Source organism: Pan troglodytes, chromosome X (assembly GCF_028858775.2).
Source record: "Pan troglodytes isolate AG18354 chromosome X, NHGRI_mPanTro3-v2.0_pri, whole genome shotgun sequence".
Lineage (NCBI taxonomy): Eukaryota > Metazoa > Chordata > Mammalia > Primates > Hominidae > Pan > Pan troglodytes.
In genome coordinates this window covers 69,504,309-69,522,313 of record NC_072421.2, presented here as the reverse complement: position 1 = coordinate 69,522,313, position 18,005 = coordinate 69,504,309, and the positions used below count along the sequence as shown (strand labels likewise).

At 55.2% G+C, this 18,005-nt stretch overlaps 2 protein-coding genes across 3 annotated transcripts; one reads left to right on the top strand and one right to left on the bottom strand.

Annotated features, from left to right (window-relative positions):
• Positions 1–5,469: 5,469 nt before the first annotated feature.
• On the bottom strand, positions 5,470–7,442 carry LOC104003919 (uncharacterized protein CXorf49-like). Of its 2 annotated transcripts, none has more exons than XM_009439256.4 (4): positions 6,737–7,442; positions 6,315–6,360; positions 5,714–5,781; positions 5,470–5,607 (listed from the first exon to the last, which is right to left on the bottom strand). In XM_009439256.4, exons 1-4 carry the CDS (start codon positions 7,439–7,441, stop codon positions 5,491–5,493), a joined length of 936 nt encoding a protein of 311 aa, XP_009437531.2. In that variant the 5' UTR covers position 7,442; the 3' UTR covers positions 5,470–5,490. The 2 variants fall into 2 exon arrangements, with proteins under 2 accessions (XP_009437531.2, XP_009437532.2); XM_009439257.5 differs by having other exon boundaries at positions 5,714–5,755.
• Positions 7,443–7,796: 354 nt separating this feature from the next.
• Positions 7,797–11,893, top strand: LOC737558 (uncharacterized protein CXorf49). The gene is made up of 6 exons (XM_001137982.7): positions 7,797–9,337; positions 9,913–10,069; positions 10,613–10,689; positions 10,972–11,017; positions 11,572–11,613; positions 11,720–11,893. Exons 1-5 carry the CDS (start codon positions 8,114–8,116, stop codon positions 11,610–11,612), a joined length of 1,545 nt encoding a protein of 514 aa, XP_001137982.4. The 5' UTR covers positions 7,797–8,113; the 3' UTR covers position 11,613; positions 11,720–11,893.
• Positions 11,894–18,005: the final 6,112 nt, after the last annotated feature.

Sequence of the window (18,005 nt, the reverse complement as noted above, 5' to 3'; positions counted from 1 at the left end):
CCGAGAAGGACGGCACGTCTGCTATGCAGTAGTCTTGCCAAAAATGTTAAACCTACCTGAATCTAATCACAAGGAAGCCATTCGACAAAGCCAAGTTCAAGGGCTTCCTGACAACAGCTGCAGTGATTTAAAGCACACTTTAAACATTGCTTTAAAGCACACTTTAAAGGACACTGAAGAGACTTGATGGGCCGGGAACCATGGCTCACGCCTGTAATCCCAACAGTTTGGGAGACCTAGGCGGGCGGATGGCTTGAGCTCAGGAGTTCCAGACGAGCCTGGGCAAGACGGTGAAACCCTGTCTCTACAAAAAATATGTTAAAAATTAGCCAGGCATGGTGGCACTCGCCTATAGTCCAAGTTACTCAGGAGGCTGAGGCAGGAGGATGGCTTGAGCCTGGGAGGTCAAGGCTGCACTTAGCCAGGTTCACGACCCTGCAAGCCAGCCTGGGCGACAGAGGGAGACCCTGTCTCAAAAGAGGCTTGACTACTAAATGCAAAGCATGATGTTTGGTTGGAAAGAAAATTTTGTTAGAAAGCAGCCATGAGGGATACTATGTGACCATGGGGACAATCGGAAAATGTTTCATGTGATCATACAGTAGAAAATTGTGTGGTCTCAATGTTACATTTCCTGAGTGTCATGGTGGCATTAAGGTTTTGTGGGAGCCCATGCTTCCCTGTAGGCGATACATGCTGCAGTATTTACGGATGATGGATCTAAATGATTCCAATGGATCTCAAATGATTCCACAAAACAACAACAACAAAAAAATACACGCACACGCTCAGAAAAAGATGGGGGCGCGGCATGGAGAGAGGGATGAAGCAAATGTGAGAAAATGGTAACAACTGGAGGATCCAGTAGAAGAATATACGTATGGGTGCTCCTTTGGCTTTCTGTGCAACTCTTCTGCGGCTTCCTAATTTTAACAAATGCAATCTGAGATGAAGGGGGATATTATGGACCACTTTATTACAGTCAGTTTGAAAACAAAGAAAAAGGTAACCAGTCGCTAGGAAACAAAATCCACCAAAACTAACACAAGAAGGAACAGCCAACCTGAACCGTTCCAGAATCATTACAGAAAGATATGAGTAGTCAAAGGCTTTCCACTAATAAACTCTAGGATTCCCCACCACATTCTGAAAAACATCCTAGGAATACCTGTCTTCCGTTTGACACAAACTCGTGCAGAAAATTGAAAAGGAGGAACAATCCTCCACTCACTGTATGAGCTTGGCATAACCTCGATACCAAATCCTGCAGGGACACTTAGAGAAATATTGCAGATCAATCACAGGCTCATGACATAGAAGTAAAAACTGGAACCAGAATCTTAGCACACGGAAGCCTACAGGATATAAAAAGGAAAATACCTAATATGGCATGACTAATATTGGCTTCATCCCAGAAATACAAACTTAATTTCTCTTCAGAAAATACAATGGTATAATTCTCCACATTAACAGATTTGGAGAGAGAAGCATGCTCTTCATAGTCACAAAAGGTATTGACTAAATGTCAATTTCCATTTGAGATGTATTGCTGACAATTTTTTTTTCTAAAAAGTCAGGACTATTGGGCTATAACTTACACAGAGGTCTGTGAGATCTCATAAATGCATATGGCTGTAAAAACACCAGCACAATATATATACATATAGAGCATCGCCATCCCCCGCTCCCCACCCCCCAGGTTCCCTTACGCCCTCTTGTAGTGAACTCCTGGTCTTAACCCTCAGACCCTGGCAACCATCAATCTGTTTTGTGTTCCTAGAGTTTTGCCTTTTCCAGAATGTCATATAAATGGAATCACACGGTACGTAGCATGTGCATTTGGCTTCCTTCAGAGAAAGACACTCGGACTGCGATTCCCTAAAGGTGCAATGTACAGTTTCATGACCTGGGTAATAGCTACCTGGCTTGATCACCTTATAACTGTTTGTCAAATGGCCGGCTTCTGAGTTCTCTCCGTGTGTGTGTGTGTGCGTGTATGTGAGACAGAGAGTGTATGGGTGTGTGCGTGCGTGGGGGGGTGTATTATGTTTCAAAAATGTAATTTTACATTTAACCGCCTCTAACTTTTATATCTTGATGATGGTTATTAAATGGCAATTATTAATCCTTTAAGAGACAGTGACTGATTGCTGGAAAAGTCAGTAGAGTCATTTCCTCTGTGGTGTGCAAAGTGGGAAGTAGTGATCAGGATGGGGCAAACAGGAGGGTTCCAAAACCCTGCCAACCTTCTGTTCCTCGCTCTGCATGGTAGTGACCTGGACTTCAACACTGCACAACCACATGGGTGCCGTTCACACTGGATCACGAGAACGGAGCACCCTGGAATCCCACAGATAGAGTTTGCACGGCCACCCTGGCGGCCACAGCCTACGCGGCCATACCTGGCAAACACAAGTGTTGGCCTCATCCTTCGAGGAAACGCATGATGAGAAAATGTGTGGGGAAAAGGAGGAGTTCTTGGGGTGGAGGTTGAGGACAGATGTGCATGAGGTTGTCCGAGTTCACCCAGGAGTGTGTTCCAGGCGGGCTGAAGTTCATGGCTGGTACTCACCATGACCACTATGATCCTATGATTGCCATCTCACATCCCCGTGTGCGGTGCCCTGGGCCTCCGCCACAGCCTGGAAGGCCACCCTTGGGGACTCTGGCTGGCGGGCGTGCTAGGAGACTCACACACCTTCGGCCCTAGCTGGAGTCTGAAGAGGAGATGCTCTTTTCTGCCAACAAAGTAAGAGGTCTCATATGGAAATGTACCTGTGGCAGTCCTGGCACCAGGTGTAGGTGGGATTCTGCACAGGGCTCCGCCACTGTGGCAGGCACGCAGCTCACCAGACCTCTGGAGCTCATCTGAGCTGAGTGGCAGGACAAGGCAGGAGGGGGTCTAAGGCTCTCCAGGCCAGACCCCACACTCCTCTTGGTGGGAGAGGAGGCTTGAGGGAAAAGCAAAAGGGGGCCACTGAATGAGGGGAAGGGCTCAACCTCCTCCTGTCCAATGGGACCCAGATGGATTCCTCTAATCCGAGGAGCCTCGGATTCTGCACTTACATCCCCTAGAACCAGAAGGCTCCGCCCGACCATGCGGTGTACCATGGGCCTAGGGTGTACATGTTACGGCCCCATTATTGTGCAGAAGGTGGTCTGAATATGGAACCGAGGGAGGCGGGGCTGGCAAAAGCCAGCAACTGAGGGATGGGTTCACGCCTTCCAGGACTCCGTCCACGGGCTTCTCCCCTTTCACACCCTGTGGACCATGGCCCATGCCCCCCGGGGCAGTGACTGGGGCTGGAGTTCTGCCCCCACCAGAACCTGCCTAGATGTCTCCGGTGGCAAAAACCCAAGCTGGAGAGTCCCTGACACATGTCTTCCCCCAGACACCAGCCCACTGTGTTATCCCCCCAAGAAACAACCACCTGTGTCAGGGTCAAAGCCTTGGCCCAAGGAGTCAAGCCCATCCTCTCCGGTGAGGGGTTAGATTCGGATGGGGTAGGTCCCCACCAGCGTTGGTTTCCAGGTCTGAGGTCTGTGATTGACCCACCACGTGCGTGGTGGTCCCCCTCGCTGAGCTCACACCATGAGCCCAGCAGTGAGACACAGAGGGAGTATGGGGGAAGGCAGATACCGAGCCCAACCAGCTGTCCCAGGGCAGTCTCTCTTTCCCACTTTCCACCCTCTCTGTGCGTATCCTGCCCATGTGTTGGTTAGCGGGCATCGTGGTGCCCTCCCACGGGAGCTCCCCATTTCCTAGATGAGGCACCAACCAGCGACTCTGAGGGATTATCACTGCACCCACACACGGGAGTGCTGAGACATCCCATCCATCCTGTGGAGGATCAGGAGCCTACTGTGGCACCTCCAGCATTCTGAGAGCCCCGACACCCGTCCCTGTGTTTGGGGATGTCCCCTTCGTCCCACTCCACAGCCTTCTAGGTGTTAGACTTGAACAACACCTCTTGTGAAAGGGTAGATCCCAGCCCTGCTTTAGCGAATTTGATCCTCCATGGATCCTTCACCACTGCTTCCACTCCATGAATCAGTCCATTCTCGCTCAAGGGACAGCACCCACAATTAATTTGATTCCCAAGCAGGTGCTAGCAGGGGCACACTCACACGTGCGCGCACACACACACACACACACACACGCTAACCTTGAACGGTATCTGCATTTCTATTGTTTTTGTCTGTTCGCAACACCCAGTCTCTTGGCAATGGGAGCTGGCAGAACCTACACACACCTCCTCACTGGAACCAGAATCTATGCCCGAATCTGGGGCCTGCCCAGCCCAGGATGCCGGCTGAAGGAACGAGGCGATCTCAACTGTCAGGGATGGTGAAGGCAGAAGAGAGAGCTCGAGGAAATCTCGTGTGACCTGGAGAGGCGGTCTGGAAGACTGACCAGGGACGCGAAAATATTACGTCCACAAAAACCTGCGGCCTTGGGGGTGGTGAAATGGTATTTCACAGGGACCATCGAAGACCAGCCAGGCCTAGCATCCACACTTGCCCTGGAAAGCAGCTGGCCATTTTCAAATCAAGGGTATGGAGTCCACTGGCTGCAGAAGGGGCTGCTGGCCACCTATAGAACACCAAGGATATGGAAGCCACTTTCTGTGTAGGTGCCTGCGAACAGTTTCCACCAGGTTGGCCAACAGGCGCCAGAACAGACTCGGTGCCCCCACCTCCAACCAACAGACTATCTTGCCCTTTTCTTCTGCACTCCATCTACCTTCCCTTTGACTTAGCCAGCCACCGGGATGTGGCTTCTGCCTCCACAAGGCTACTGAAACTAAAGAGGGAGACCTAACGGGATTTGATAACTGAGGTTCAAAGGTGAGGGCTAAGACGAACTGAGGATGTCACGCAGGTTACTGGCCCAGATGACCTGACCGTGTGCATGGTGGCACCGGAGGGAAATAATGGCTCCAGAAAGAGGACTGAGCTCCGTCGTGTTCCTCAACAGCACGGAAATAACCATGCAGGAACGGCCACCGGGGTCAAGCCACGGGGGAGAGCAAGGATGCTCATGATGGAAAGGACAGTGACAGGACAAACAGGGACAGTGAACTGCAGGAGGAAAGGTTGCTCAAAGGACCAGGGTGCTCAAAGGAGGCCATCAGTTCCTGCTGAAGGGGAGAGAGAATAGCACTGAAGAAGGGGACCTGTGAGACCCCAAAGTGGGAGGAGAAGAGGAGGGAGCATGAGCAGGGCGTGTACAGGAAAAGCAGGAAATGCTGCTGTGGCCGGGCAGGCCTCCCACAGCACCTAGACCCAGGGCACTATGGTGAGCCCGAGTGCAGGGCTGCTGCTCAGAGGCCGGCCCAGGCGCCCCGCAGGGAGAGGGCCCACCACAGAGCGCCAGGGGAACTGTTCTTCCAGCGCCAGGGAACGGAGCAACACCCGGCACACCCCAACACTCCCAACAATCGCAGAGAGGGCAGACCACAGACCACAGAATATGAGAACGACTTTATTTCACACTGCTTTGAACTGCGTTGGGAAGGGGGCAAATGCAGCGGAAGAGAAAAAGCCCTGGCTAAGGAGGATAAGGAGGAAACTCGCTTGGCTGCAGCTCCGGACGCTGGCTCCAACCTGTGAAACAGAGCAGGCTCAGGGACTGGCTCCCAGCCAGGGCCAGCCCACAGCCCTCCTAAGCTACCGGGATTGTGGGAAGGGGCACGGTGTGTGCAACACTCACTTCAAAGGTCCTGGAACTTGTCATTGAAGAACTGCATGGCCGCTGAAACAGAGAGGCAGAACCGGGCACTCCAGACCCAGGGAAACAGAAACTCACCCCCTGCCCCCGTGGGGAACCACCTAGCCCTGCAACCAGAAACCCCACCAGCCCTGGGACTGACTCATCCACCCGTCACCTGAATTAAATGTGGAAATGCCTTCCAAGCGGGAAAGTGGTTCTCAGGTGCTGGGCCATGCCAGAACCGTTCATTCAGAACGTGTTTCAAAGACAGATAAGCCAGCCAGCAAGCAAACACCATACAAGCCATACCAGGCAGCAGTTAAAGGGAAAACACATGCGGTATCTCTAACCCTCCTAAGAGAAGGAGAGTTCTGGGACTCGTGGACTAAGTGTACACGGAGTTCAGACGACACATTGCTGTCTGTGCGCACCCCTAGCTGGAAAGGCACAGAAGGCTCCAGGGCCAGGCTTTCCTTGGTTCTCTTCCCCAAAGGAAAGTCAGTTCCAGTGACGCCGCCTGTACCTACAGCCCACCCCCGCCCCCCGCACCCGCAGAAAGACACCGCTGTCCATCCCTGCCCCAGCCAGGGCTCCATCATACCTAGCTGCTGTGTAAGGTCCTCAATTTCCCTCTGCAGCCGGATGCACTAGACCAGCAGACACCGGAGGAAGATAAATGGTTAGTCAATTCTGGCCTCCTCTCTCCTCGTCTTCCCTGTCTCCCCCAGCCCTTAGTAGCCCCCATAGCCTGCAGCCCAGTGGTGAGGTGGGTTGGCATGAAACCCTCAATGTAAAAGAGGCACCCTCTCTCCGTGGGATGCAGAAGGTGGTGACGGGGCGGGGCGGGGGGACACAGAAATCAGTTTAACCTGGACACGGATCCCACCATCTAACGTGGACTTCTATTTCTAGGAGCCACACAAAGCATTACCCGAGGACAACCCTGGGCTCCCAGGGGCCGGCGGAGGCCTGCTGCCATTCTCCAGGGCTGGGGCCCAGCACGCCTCTCCCACTGGGACCGACCTCCAGGTCCGCCCAGTTGTCAGCCGACCCTTCGGCAGGGGCACCTTCTGGACGCTGGGCTGGTGGCACGATGGTGGCTGGTTCGTCAGCCAGGGAGGACGAGTAGTCCACATCGTCCCCTTGGTCGTCGACTGGGGTGCCAGGCCGGCCTTCCCGGCCCCAGAGCACCACCTTTCCCGGCTCTATCAATTCGCTCTCAGACTCGAAGCTGAAGCCCTCCGGATCTGTGAACCTGCTCTCGCCCTCGCGGCTGCCTGGCGCCCCCAAATCGAGGCCGTGGCCCTGGCCCCGTGGGGCTCCGGGGCTGGCCATGCAGGAGCCAGCCTGCTTGCCACCCTCCAGGCCGAAACTGGCCCCACAAACGGCTACCTTGTCGGAGGAGCTCATGGCGCCAGTCTGGGCAGCCTGGGCTGCGGGGAGACGGTCGTCCTGGTAACGGCAGAACGGGAGAGCCGAGTCCTGCCAAGCCCGGCGGAGCGGGCCACGCGACAGGAACAGTGAGGCCTTCGGGACACCGCTGCCCTCACCCCGGGTGGAAGTACCAGATGTCCCCGACAGCGCGTGGCTTCTGCGCGTGCACTTGACGCCAGTGCCGCGACTTCTCATTGGTCCCCCTCTACCAACCAGCGCGCCCTTTGTTGGCAGAGGCCTCTGGGCTTTAACCAATCGGAACACAGGCCCTTGGTTTGCCCCGACACCCGTCATTTGACTGGGTGGCTGTGCTCTGGTCTGGTCTTGGGGCCAGGGGGCACTGGAGCTCTCGATCCACGTCCTTCTTGCTCTCCTGCTGCCTCTGGCTGGGAACCTACTTTCCAATGAGACCTCCTCTGTGCACCGGGTGCTTTGCGTGCATCACGACATTTACTCTCCCAAGCTGATGAGCTGGGGGAAGGTCTCCCCTTAATCCCCACCTTACAGATGGGACACTGGGGCTCAGAGACGTGGCTCTCCTTGGAAAGTAGGTGCCCGGCCAGAGGCAGAAGGACAGGAAGAAAGAGGTGATCGAGAGCTACGGTGCCCCCTGGCCCCAAGACCCGACCAGAGCGCAGCCACCCAGTCAAATGACGGGCATGGAGGCAAACCAAGAGCCTGTGTCCCGATTGGTTAAAGCTCAGGCACCTCGCCCCACAAAGGGCGTGCTGGTTGGCAGACGGGGACCAATGAGAAGGCTCGGCGCCGGCGTCAAGGGCGCGAGGAAGCCACTCGCTGTCCTGGACATCTGGTACTTCCGCCTGGGGCGAGGGCGGTGGTGTCCCGAAGGCCTCACTGTTTCTGTCGCGTGGCCCGCTCAGCTGGGCTTGGCTGGGCTCAGCTCTCCGCTCCCGCCGTTACCAGGACGACCGTCTCCCCACAGCCCAGGCTGCCCGGACTGGCGCCATGAGCTCCCCCGACAAGGTGTCCGTTTGTGGGGCCAGTTTCGACCTGGAGGGTGGCAAAAAGGCTGGCTCCCACACGGCCAGCCCCGGAGCCCCAGGGGCCCACAGCCACGGCCTCGATTTGGGGGTGCCGGGCAGCGGCGATGGCGAGAGCGAGAGCGGGTTCACAGATCCGGGGGGCTTCAGCTTCGAGTCTGAGAGCGAATTGATAGAGCAAGGAAGGGTGGTGCTCTGGGGCCGGGAAGGCCGGCCAGGCACCCCGGTGGATGACCAAGGGGACGTTGTGGACTACTCATTCTACCTGGCTGACGAACCAGCCGCCATCGTGCCGCCGCCCAGCGTCCAGGGACACCCGTTCCCAGAAGGTGCCGCTGCCGAAGGGTCGGCTGAGAATTGGGCAGATGCGGAGGTCGGTCCCAGTGGGAGAGACGTGCTGGGCCACAGCCCTGGAAAATGGCAGCAGGCCTCTGCCGGCCGTCTCCACCTCTGCGGTCCTGGGCCAGTGCGGACCTGGAAGAACCCGGAAAGGGGCTCGAAGAGCAGATGGAGCCTCCGCGTGGATCCCCAGCAGCCCTCTGCGAAAGGCCCCACCAGGCTGTCTACCCACGACTCTGATTCCGCAGATGAGAGCAGCGACTTACCACTGATGAAGGTAGGCATTTGCTGCAACGAAGGAAGCCAGGCCAAGCCCGGCAGCCCCAAGAAGCGAGCAGACACATCCAGACAGGCAAGCTTCCACTGCAAGGAGAGTTACCTGCCTGTGCCGGGCCGTTTCCTGACCTCTGCTCCCCGCGGACTCACTCCAGTCGCAGAGAGGCCGGCTGTGGGAGAGCTGGAGGACTCTCCCCAGAAGAAAATGCAGAGCAGGGCCTGGGGAAAGGTGGAGGTCAGGCCCAGCTGCTCAGGAGCTGCCGCTGCAGGGGCCCTGCCCCAGGGCCTTTCGAGGAGGAAGATGGCCGGGGGGAGGAAGTCCCTAGGGGGTGCCTCTCAACTGGCCCCGGGGAGAGGCTTTCCTGCCTGCGGAGAGAGACTCTCAGCCGCTCCCCCGGAGCCGGCCACCTTCCCGCCATTCTCTGGTGTGCGGCCACAGGGGATGTCCAAGAAACCCCAAAAGCCTAAGCACAGCAGCCCTGGGAAGAAACCAGCCGGGAGGAAGACCAGGGAGTCCCAGGCTGCGGCCAGAGAAGATAATGACCCAAATAGAGATGAGGTCCCAAGAGCCCAAGTGAGTAGGCCCTTCTCGCCCTCCTCTCCCTCTTTACCCTCCTCCCCCCACACCTCCTCTCTTCCAGCACACACCTGTTTACCCATGCCTCCTCTGTCCCTTGCTCGAGGGTTGTCATCGGGAGCCCAGGGACACTAGAATGCCCGATGGGTGTCTTCGTCATAAGGGCACACGTTAAAGGGAGCACTTCTTGTGTGATGGCCATGCCTCTGGACACTCTGCAGGGGTCCTGCCTCCGCCCGCAGAGAGGAGCTGGGGTGGAAGGCAGGGCTGGCAGCTGGTTTGGATCGGGTGATGCCTTAAAGTGTGGGCTGCAAAGCTGGGGCATCTAGGCTCATCAACTTCCTGATTCCTCCTTCCCTAGCTGTTGCCCGACCCACCTGGCAGGCGGCCCGGGCTATCTCAGTATCCCCAGTGTTTTCCCTGGCTGGCCTCTGCCTCCTGGCCTGAGGCTGACTGAGGGAGAAAGTGCTAATGAGATTAGGCTCAGGAGTCTCCACCTTACCACAACCCCTCCCCACGTGTACTCACCGCCGGCCCCCATCGCCAGCCCGACTCAGAAGTTTCTGTTTTAGCTTCCCACCCACAGGCCAGGACTGCCTCGCCTGTCTGTGCGTCGTGGAGAATTCAGCAGTAGCGACCCCAACATCAGAGCTCCCCAACTTCCGGGAACTTCAGAGCCCTCGGCCTACAGCCCGGGAGGCCTCGTGCCCAGACGCCATGCACCCTCCGGTGAGTCTTGCGGGTTTGATAGGGGTGGAGGGGAGAGGGGTCGGGAGGGAAACCTCTGGCCCTGTCGCTTCTGGGGGCTCAGCCTTATTCCCAGACTTCCCTGCCCACCCAGGCAGCTGTCCCACGGGGAAACGGGGTGTTGACCGGGCTGGCTTTAAGCCGCATCGTCCTCTCTGAGTGGGGTTTGTGTGGTGGGGGGCGATTTGGAGCAGCGCCCCAAACTCCCAACTCTGGAAGGAGACTTTCGGCAGTACTGAGCCCTTTCCTGTTAAGTCCTGCTCAGCCACACTGGCCCTCCCAGGGCCTGGCTGTGGCTGCCGCACTGCTGGAGTCCAACCTGGAGTCACAATGCTAGGGGGCCACAGGTGCACATGAGCTTACACTGGGGAACAGTGAAGGCAGTCCCAGAGCGGGGTTGGAGTTGCTGGGCAGAGCAGGGGCAACGTGTACCAGCAGAGGGTGATGCTGCCTCACATTAGACACCACTAGGCCCTTTCCACCTCACTGGGAGGCTTGGAAGCTGGATTTTGTGTTCTCTTTCAGGTAACCAGCAGCCGCCTGTCCATCCCCCAAGACCGGAAAGGCAGCAGCAGCCCCCGGGAGCCCAGGGCTGTCTTCGGGTAATGCTTTGTGTGGCTCCTAGAAATAGAGGTCCACAGTAGATGGTGGGATCCGTGTCCAGGTTAAACTGATTTCTGCGTCCGCCCCCTCCCTCCCCACCGCACTCCGCACATCTCCACCTTCTGCACCCCACGGAGAGAGGGTGCCTCGTTTCCATTGAGGGTTCCCTGCCAACCCACCTCGCCACTGGGCTGCAGGCTATGGGGGCTGCAGGGAGGCTGGGGAGAGAGGAGGACAGAATTGACTAACCATTTATCTTCCTGCGGTGTCTGCTGGTCTAGTGCATCTGGCTGCAGAGGGAAATTGAGGACCTTACACAGCAGCTAGGTACGAGGGAGCCCTGGCTGGGGCAGGAATGGACAGCGGTGTCTTTCTGCAGGTGTTGGGGGCGGTGGTGGGCTGCAGGTACGGGCAGCATCACTGGGACTGACTTTCCTCTGGGGAGGAGAATCAAGCAGACCTGGCCCTGGAGCCTTCTGTGCCTTTCCAGCTAGGGGTGTGCACAGACAGCAATGTGTCGTCTGGACTCCGTGTACACTTAGTCCACGAGTCCCAGAACTCTCCTTCTCTTAGGGCGGTTAGAGATACCACCTGTGTTTCCCCTTTAACTACTGCCTGGTATGGCTTGTATGGTGTTTGCTTGCTGGCTGGCTTATCTGTCTTTGAAATACGTTCTGTACGGTACTGGGATGGCCCAGCACCTGAGAACCACTTTCCCGCTTAGAAGGCATTTCCACATTTAATTCAGGTGACGGGTGGGTGAGTCAGTCCCAGGGCTGGTGGGGTTTCTGGTTGCAGGGCTAGGTGGTTCCCCACCGGGGCAGGGCGTGGGTTTCTGTTTCCCTGGGTCTGGAGTGTCCATTTCTGCCTCTCTCTTTCAGCGGCCATGCAGTTCCTCACTGACAAGTTCCAGGACCTTTGAAGTGAGTGTTGCACACACCGTGCCCCTTTCCACAATCATGGTACCTTAGGAGGGCTGTGGGCTGGCCCTGGCTGAGGGCCCGTCCCTGAGCCTACTCTGTTTCACAGGTTGGAGCCAGCATCTTCCTACAAGATGAACAGCTGCCACCTTTGGAGCTCCGGAGCTGCAGCCAAGCGGGTTCCCTCCATATCCTGTTCAGCCAGGGCTTCCTCTCTTCCGCTGCATTTGCCCCCTTCCCAACGCAGTTCAAAGCAATTTGAAATAAAGTCGTTCTCATATTCTGTGGTCTGTGGTCTGCCCTCTCTGCGATTGTTGGGAGTGTTGGGGTTTGCAGCGTGTTGCCCGCTTCACTGGCGGTTGAAGAACAGTTCCCCTGGGGCTCTGTGGTGGGCCCTCTCCCTGCGGGGCACCTGGGCCGGCCTCTGAGCAGCAGCCCTGCACTCGGGCTCACCACAGTGCCCTGGGTCTAGGTGTGTGGGGGCCCTGCCCGGCCACAGCGGCATTTCCTGCCTTTCTCCTACACGCCTTGCTCACGGTCCCTCCTCTTCTCCTCCCACTTTGGGGTCTCACAGTTCCCCTTCTTCAGCGCTATTCTCCCTCCCCTTCAGCAGGAACTGATGGCCTCCTTCCAGAACCTGTCACCTTTCCTCCTGCGGTTCACTGTTTCTGTTCTGCCCTCTCACCATCCTTTCCATCGTGAGCATCCTTGCTCTCCCCAGTGGCTTGATGCCGGTGGCCTTTCCTGCATGGTTATTTCCATGCTGTTGAGGAACAAGACGGAGCTCATCCTCCCCGCCCCTCAGGGGCCCAGTCCTCTTTCTTGAGCCGTTATGTCCCTCCGGTGCCACCATGCACAGGGTCAGGTCATCTGGGGCAAAAACCCGCTTGGCATCCTCAGTTCCTCTTAGCCCTCACCTTTGAACCTTAGTTACCAAATTCTGTCAGATCTCCTCCTTAGCTTCAGTAGCCAGGTGGAGACAGAAACCACATCCTGGTGGGAAGCTGAGCCAAAGGGAAGATACCTGGAGTGCGGAAGAAAAGGGCAAGACAGTCTCTCGGTTGGAGGTGGGGGCACTGAGTCTGTTCTGGTGCCTGCGGGCCAACCTGGTGGAAACCGCCCGCCGGTAGCTACGAGGAAGGCGGCTTCCACATCCTTGGTGTCCTATACGCAGCCAACAGCCCCTTCTGCAGCCGGTGGGCTCCATACCATTGATTTGAAAATGGCCAGCTGGTTTCCAGGGCAAGTGTGGATGCTAGGCCTGGCTGTTCTTGGATGGTTCCCGTGAAATACCGTTTCACCACCCCCAAGGCCAACAGGTTTTTGTGGACGTGATTATTTCTGTGTCCCTGGTCAGTCTTCCCGACCGCCTCTCGAGGTCACACGAGATTTCCTAGAGCTCCCTGTTCTGCCTTCACCCTCCCTGACAGTTGGGATCGCCCGCTTCCTTCAGCCAGAATCCTGGGCTGGGCAGGTCCCAGATTTGGGCACAGATTCCGATTCCAGTGAGGAGGCGTGTGTAGGTTCTGCCAGCTCCCATCGCCGAGAGACAGGGTGTCGAACAAGGACAGGAGAAATACAGATACCATTCAAGGTTAGCGTGTGTATGTGTGTGTGCACGCCCCTGCAAGCACCCGCTTGGGAATCAAATTAATCGGGGGTGCTCTCCGTTGAGGGAGAATGGGCTGATTCACGGAGTGGAAGCAGTGGTGAAGGATCCATGAAGGATCGAATTCGCTAAAGCGGGGCTGGGATCTACCCTTTCACAGGAGGTGTTGTTCAATTCTAACACCTAGAAGGCTGTGGAGTGGGACGAAGGGGACATCCCCAAACACAGGGACAGGTGTCGGGGCTCTCAGAATGCTGGAGGTGCCACAGTAGGCTCCCGATCCTCCGCGGGATGGATGGGATGTCTCAGCACTCCCATGTGTGGGTGCAGTGGTAATACCTCAGAGTCGCTGGTTGGTGCCTCATCTACAAGTGGGGAGCTCCCGTGGGAGGGTGCCACGACACCCGCTAACCAACACATGGACGGGCAGGATGCCCACAGAGAGGGTGGAAAGTGGGAAAGAGGGACTGCCCTGGGACAGCTGGTCGGGCCCGGTGTCTGCCTTCCCCCATACTCCCTGTGCGTCTCCCTGTGGGCCCATGGTGTGAGCTCAGTGAGGGGGACCATCACGCACGTGGTGGGCCAATCACAGGCCTCAGACGTGGAAACGAACGCTGGTGGGGACCTACCCCATCGGAATCCAACACCTTCCCTGAGAGGGTTGGCTTGATTCCTCGGGCCAAGGCTTTGACCCTGACACAGGTGGTTGTTTCTTGGGGGGATAACACAGTGGGCTGGTGTCTGGGGGAAGATGTGTGTCAGGGACTCTCCAGCTTGGGTTTTTGCCACCGGAGACATCTAGGCAGGTTCTGGTGGCGTGAGAACTCTAGCCCCAGGCACTGCCCCGGGGGGCATGGGCCATGGTCAACAGGGTGTGGAAGGGGAGAAGCCCGTGGACGGAGTCGTGGAAGGCATGAACCCATCTCCCGGTGGCTGCATTTGCCAGCCCCGCCTCTCAGCACACCACCTCGGTTCCATATTCAGACCACCTCCCGCACAATAATGAGGCTGTAACATGTACACCCCAGGCCATGGGCGGGTGGAGCCTTCCAGTTCTAGGGGAAATAGGTGCAGAATCCGAGACTCCTCGGATTAGAGGAATCCACCTGGGCCCCAGTGGAGAGGAGGAGGTCGAGCCCTTCCCCTCATTCAGTGTCCCGCTTTGTCTTTTCCTTCAATCCTGCTCTCCCACCAAGAGGAATGTGGGGTCCGGCCTGGAGAGCCTTAGACCCCCTCCTGCCTTGTCCTGCCACTCAGCTCAGACGGGCTCCGGAGGTCTGCCGAGCTGAGTGCCTGCCCTTGATGCAGCCACAGTGGCGGAGCCCTGAGCAGAATCCCACCTACACCCGGTGCCAGGGCTGCCACAGGTACATTTCCAGATGAGACCTCTTACTCTGTGGGCAGAAAAGAGCATCTCCTCTTCAGACTCCAGCTAGAGCCGAAGGTGTGTGAGTCTCTGCACACGCCCACCAGCCAGAGTCCCCTAGGGTGGCCTTCCAGGCTGTGGCGGAGGCCCAGGGCATCGCACACAGGGATGTGAGATGGCAATCATAGGATCATAGTGGTCATGGTGAGTACCAGCCATGAACTTTAGCCCACCTGGAACACACTCCTGGGTGAACTCGGACAACCTCACGCACATCTGTCCTCAACCTCCACCCCAAGAACTCCTCCTTTTCCCCACACATTTTCTCATCATGCATTTCCTCGAAGGATGAGGCCAACACCAGTGTTTGCCAGGTATGGCCGCGTAGGCTGTGGCCGCCAGGGTGGCCACATCTATCTGTGGGATTCCAGGGTGCTCTGTTCTCGTGATCCAGCGTGAACGGCGCCCATGTGGTTGTGCAATGTTGAAGTCCAGGTCACTACCATGCAGAGCGAGGAACAGAAGGTTGGCAGGGTTTTGGAACCCTCCTGTTTGCCCCATCCTGATCACTACCTCCCGCTTTGCACACCCCAGAGGAAATGACTCTGCTGGCTTTTACAATAATCACTCACTTCCCTTTAAGTATTAATAATTGTCATTTAATAACCCTCACCAACATATAAAAGTTAGAGGCAGTTAAATGTAAAATTATATGTTTGAAACATGATACACACACACACACACACACACTGTCACATACACGCGCGCACGCGTGCACACACACACACACACACACACACACACGGGGATAACTCAGAAGCCCGCCATCTGACAAACAGTTATAAGGTGATCAAGCCAGGTAACTACTACCCAGGTCATGAAACTGTACATTGCACCTTTAGAGAATCGCAGTCCGAGTGTCTTTCTCTGAAGGAAGCCAAATGCACATACTACATACCGTGTGATTCCATTTATATGACATTCTGGAAAAGGCAAAACTCTAGGAACACAAAACAGATTGATGGTTGCCAGGGTCTGAGGGTTAAGACGAGGAGTTCAGTACAAGAGGGCGTAAGGGAACCTGGGGGGGGAGGGGGGAGGGGGATGGCGATGCTCTATATCTATATATATTGTGCTGGTGTTTTTACAGCCATATGCATTTACGAGATCTCACAGACCTCTGTGTAAGTTATAGCCCAATAGTCCTGACTTTTTAGAAAAAAAAAATTGTCAGCAATACATCTCAAATGGAAATTGACATTTAGTCAATACCTTTTGTGACTACGAAGAGCATGTTTGTCTCCCCGAATCTGTTAATGTGGGGAATTATACCACTGTATTTTCTGAAGAGAAATTAAGTTCGTATTTCTGGGATGAAGCCAATATTAGTCATGCCATATTAGGTATTTTCCTTTTTATATCCTGTAGGCTTCCGTGTGCTAAGATTCTGCTTCCAATTTTTACTTCTATGTCACGAGCATGTGATTGACCTGCAATGTTTCTCTAGGTGTCCTTGCAGGATTTGGTATTGAGGTTATGCCAAGCTCATGCAGTGAGTGGAGGAGTGTTCCTCCCTTTCAATTTTCTTTTCTTTTTTTTTTCTTTTTTTTTCTTTTTTTTTTTTGAGACGGAGTCTCGCTCTGTCGCCCAGGCTGGAGTGCAGTGGCACGATCTCGGCTCACTGCAAGCTCCGCGTCCCAGGTTCATGCCATTCTCCTGCCTCAGCCTCCCAAGCAGCTGGGACTACAGGCGCCTGCCACCACGCCCGGCTAATTTTTTTTTTTTTAATTTTTGGTAGAGATGGGGTTTCACCGTGTTAGCCAGGATGGTCTCGATCTCCTGACCTCGTGATCCACCCGCCTCGGCCTCCCAAAGTGCTGGGATTACAGGCGTGAGCCACCATGCCTGGCCCCTCCCTTTCAATTTTCTGCACGAGTTTGTGTAAAATGGAAGATATGTATTCCTAGGATGTTTGTCAGAATGTGGTGGTGAATCCTGGAGTTCATTCGTGGAAAGCCTTTGACTACTGATATCTTTCTGTAATGATTCTGGAACGGTTCAGGTTGGCTGTGCCTTCTTGTGTCAGTTTTGGCGGGTTTGGTTTCCTAGCAATTGGTGACCTTTTTCACTGTTTTCAAACTGACTGGAATAAAATGGTCCATAATACCCCCTTCATCCCAGATTGCATTTGTTTAAATTTTGGAGTCACAGGAGAGTTAGTTGCAGGGAAAGCACAAGGAGCATCCATACGTATATTCTTCAACTGCATCCTCCAGTTGTTACCACTTTCTCACATCTGCTTCAGCCCTCCCTCCATCCTGCACCCCTGTCTTTCTCTAAGCGTGTGTGCGTGCTTGTATTTTTGTTTTATTGTTTTGTGGAATCATTTGAGATCCATTGGAATCATTTAGATCCATCATCCGTAAATACTGCAGCATGTATCGCCTACAGGGAAGCATGGGCTCCCACAAAACCTTAATGCCACCATGACACTCAGGAAATGTAACATTGAGACCACACAATTTTCTACTGTATGATCACATGAAACATTTTCCGATTGTCCCCATGGTCCCATAGTATCCCTCATAGCTGCTTTCTAACAAAATTCTCTTTCCAACCAAACATCATGCTTTGCATTTAGTTGTCAAGTCTCTTCTGAGACAGGGTCTCCCTCTGTCGCCCACGCTGGCATGTAGTGTCAGGCGAACCCGGCTCACTGTAGCCTCGACCTCCAGGCTCAAGCCATCCTCCCACCTCAGCCTCCTGAGTAGCTTGGACCACAGGCAAGCGCCAACCGCTCACCTAGGTCTCCCAAATTGATGGGATTACGGGCGTGAGCCATGAGCCATGGTTCCCGGCCCATCAAGTCTCTTCAGTGTCCTTTAAAGTGTGCTTTTTTTTTTTTTTTTTTTTTTGAGATGGAGTCTCCCTCTGTTGCCCAGGCTGGAGCACAGTGGCACGATCTCGGCTCACTGCAAGCTCCACCTCCCGGGTTCACGCCATTCTCCTGCCTCAGCCTCCCGAGTAGCTGGGACTACAGGCGCCCGCCACCACGCCCGGCTAATTTTTTGTATTTTTTAGTAGAGACAGGGTTTCACCGTCTTAACCAGGATGGTCTCCATCTCCTGACCTCGTGATCCGCCCACCTTAAAGTGTGCTTTAAACCAGTGCAGTCGTTGTCAGGAAGCCCTTGAACGTAGGTTTGTCGAATGGCTTCCTTGTGATTAGATTCAGGTAGGTTTAACATTTTTGGCAGGACTACTGCATAGCAGACATGCTGTTCTTCTCAGTGCATGACATCAGCAGATTCTCCATGTCGGTTTGTCTCATGACTGGCGATGTTCATCTTGACCATGTGCTCAGGGCGCTGTTCCAGATTACCCCATTGTGAAAGTGCCATCTTCTCTTTGTATTTAATTA

Coding starts and splice junctions, on each gene's coding strand:
- LOC737558 (XM_001137982.7), top strand. CDS start 8,114: ATGAGCTCCCCCGACAAGGTGTCCGTTTGTGGGGCCAGTTTCGACCTG. Junction 10,070..10,612: donor CAGACGCCATGCACCCTCCG/GTGAGTCTTGCG, acceptor GTTCTCTTTCAG/GTAACCAGCAGCCGCCTGTC. Junction 10,690..10,971: donor GAGCCCAGGGCTGTCTTCGG/GTAATGCTTTGT, acceptor CTGCTGGTCTAG/TGCATCTGGCTGCAGAGGGA.
- LOC104003919 (XM_009439256.4), bottom strand. CDS start 7,441: ATGACGGGTGTCGGGGCAAACCAAGGGCCTGTGTTCCGATTGGTTAAA. Junction 5,782..6,314: donor GGACCTTACACAGCAGCTAG/GTATGATGGAGC, acceptor CTGGGTCTGGAG/TGCCCGGTTCTGCCTCTCTG. Junction 5,608..5,713: donor CAAGTTCCAGGACCTTTGAA/GTGAGTGTTGCA, acceptor TCTGTTTCACAG/GTTGGAGCCAGCGTCCGGAG.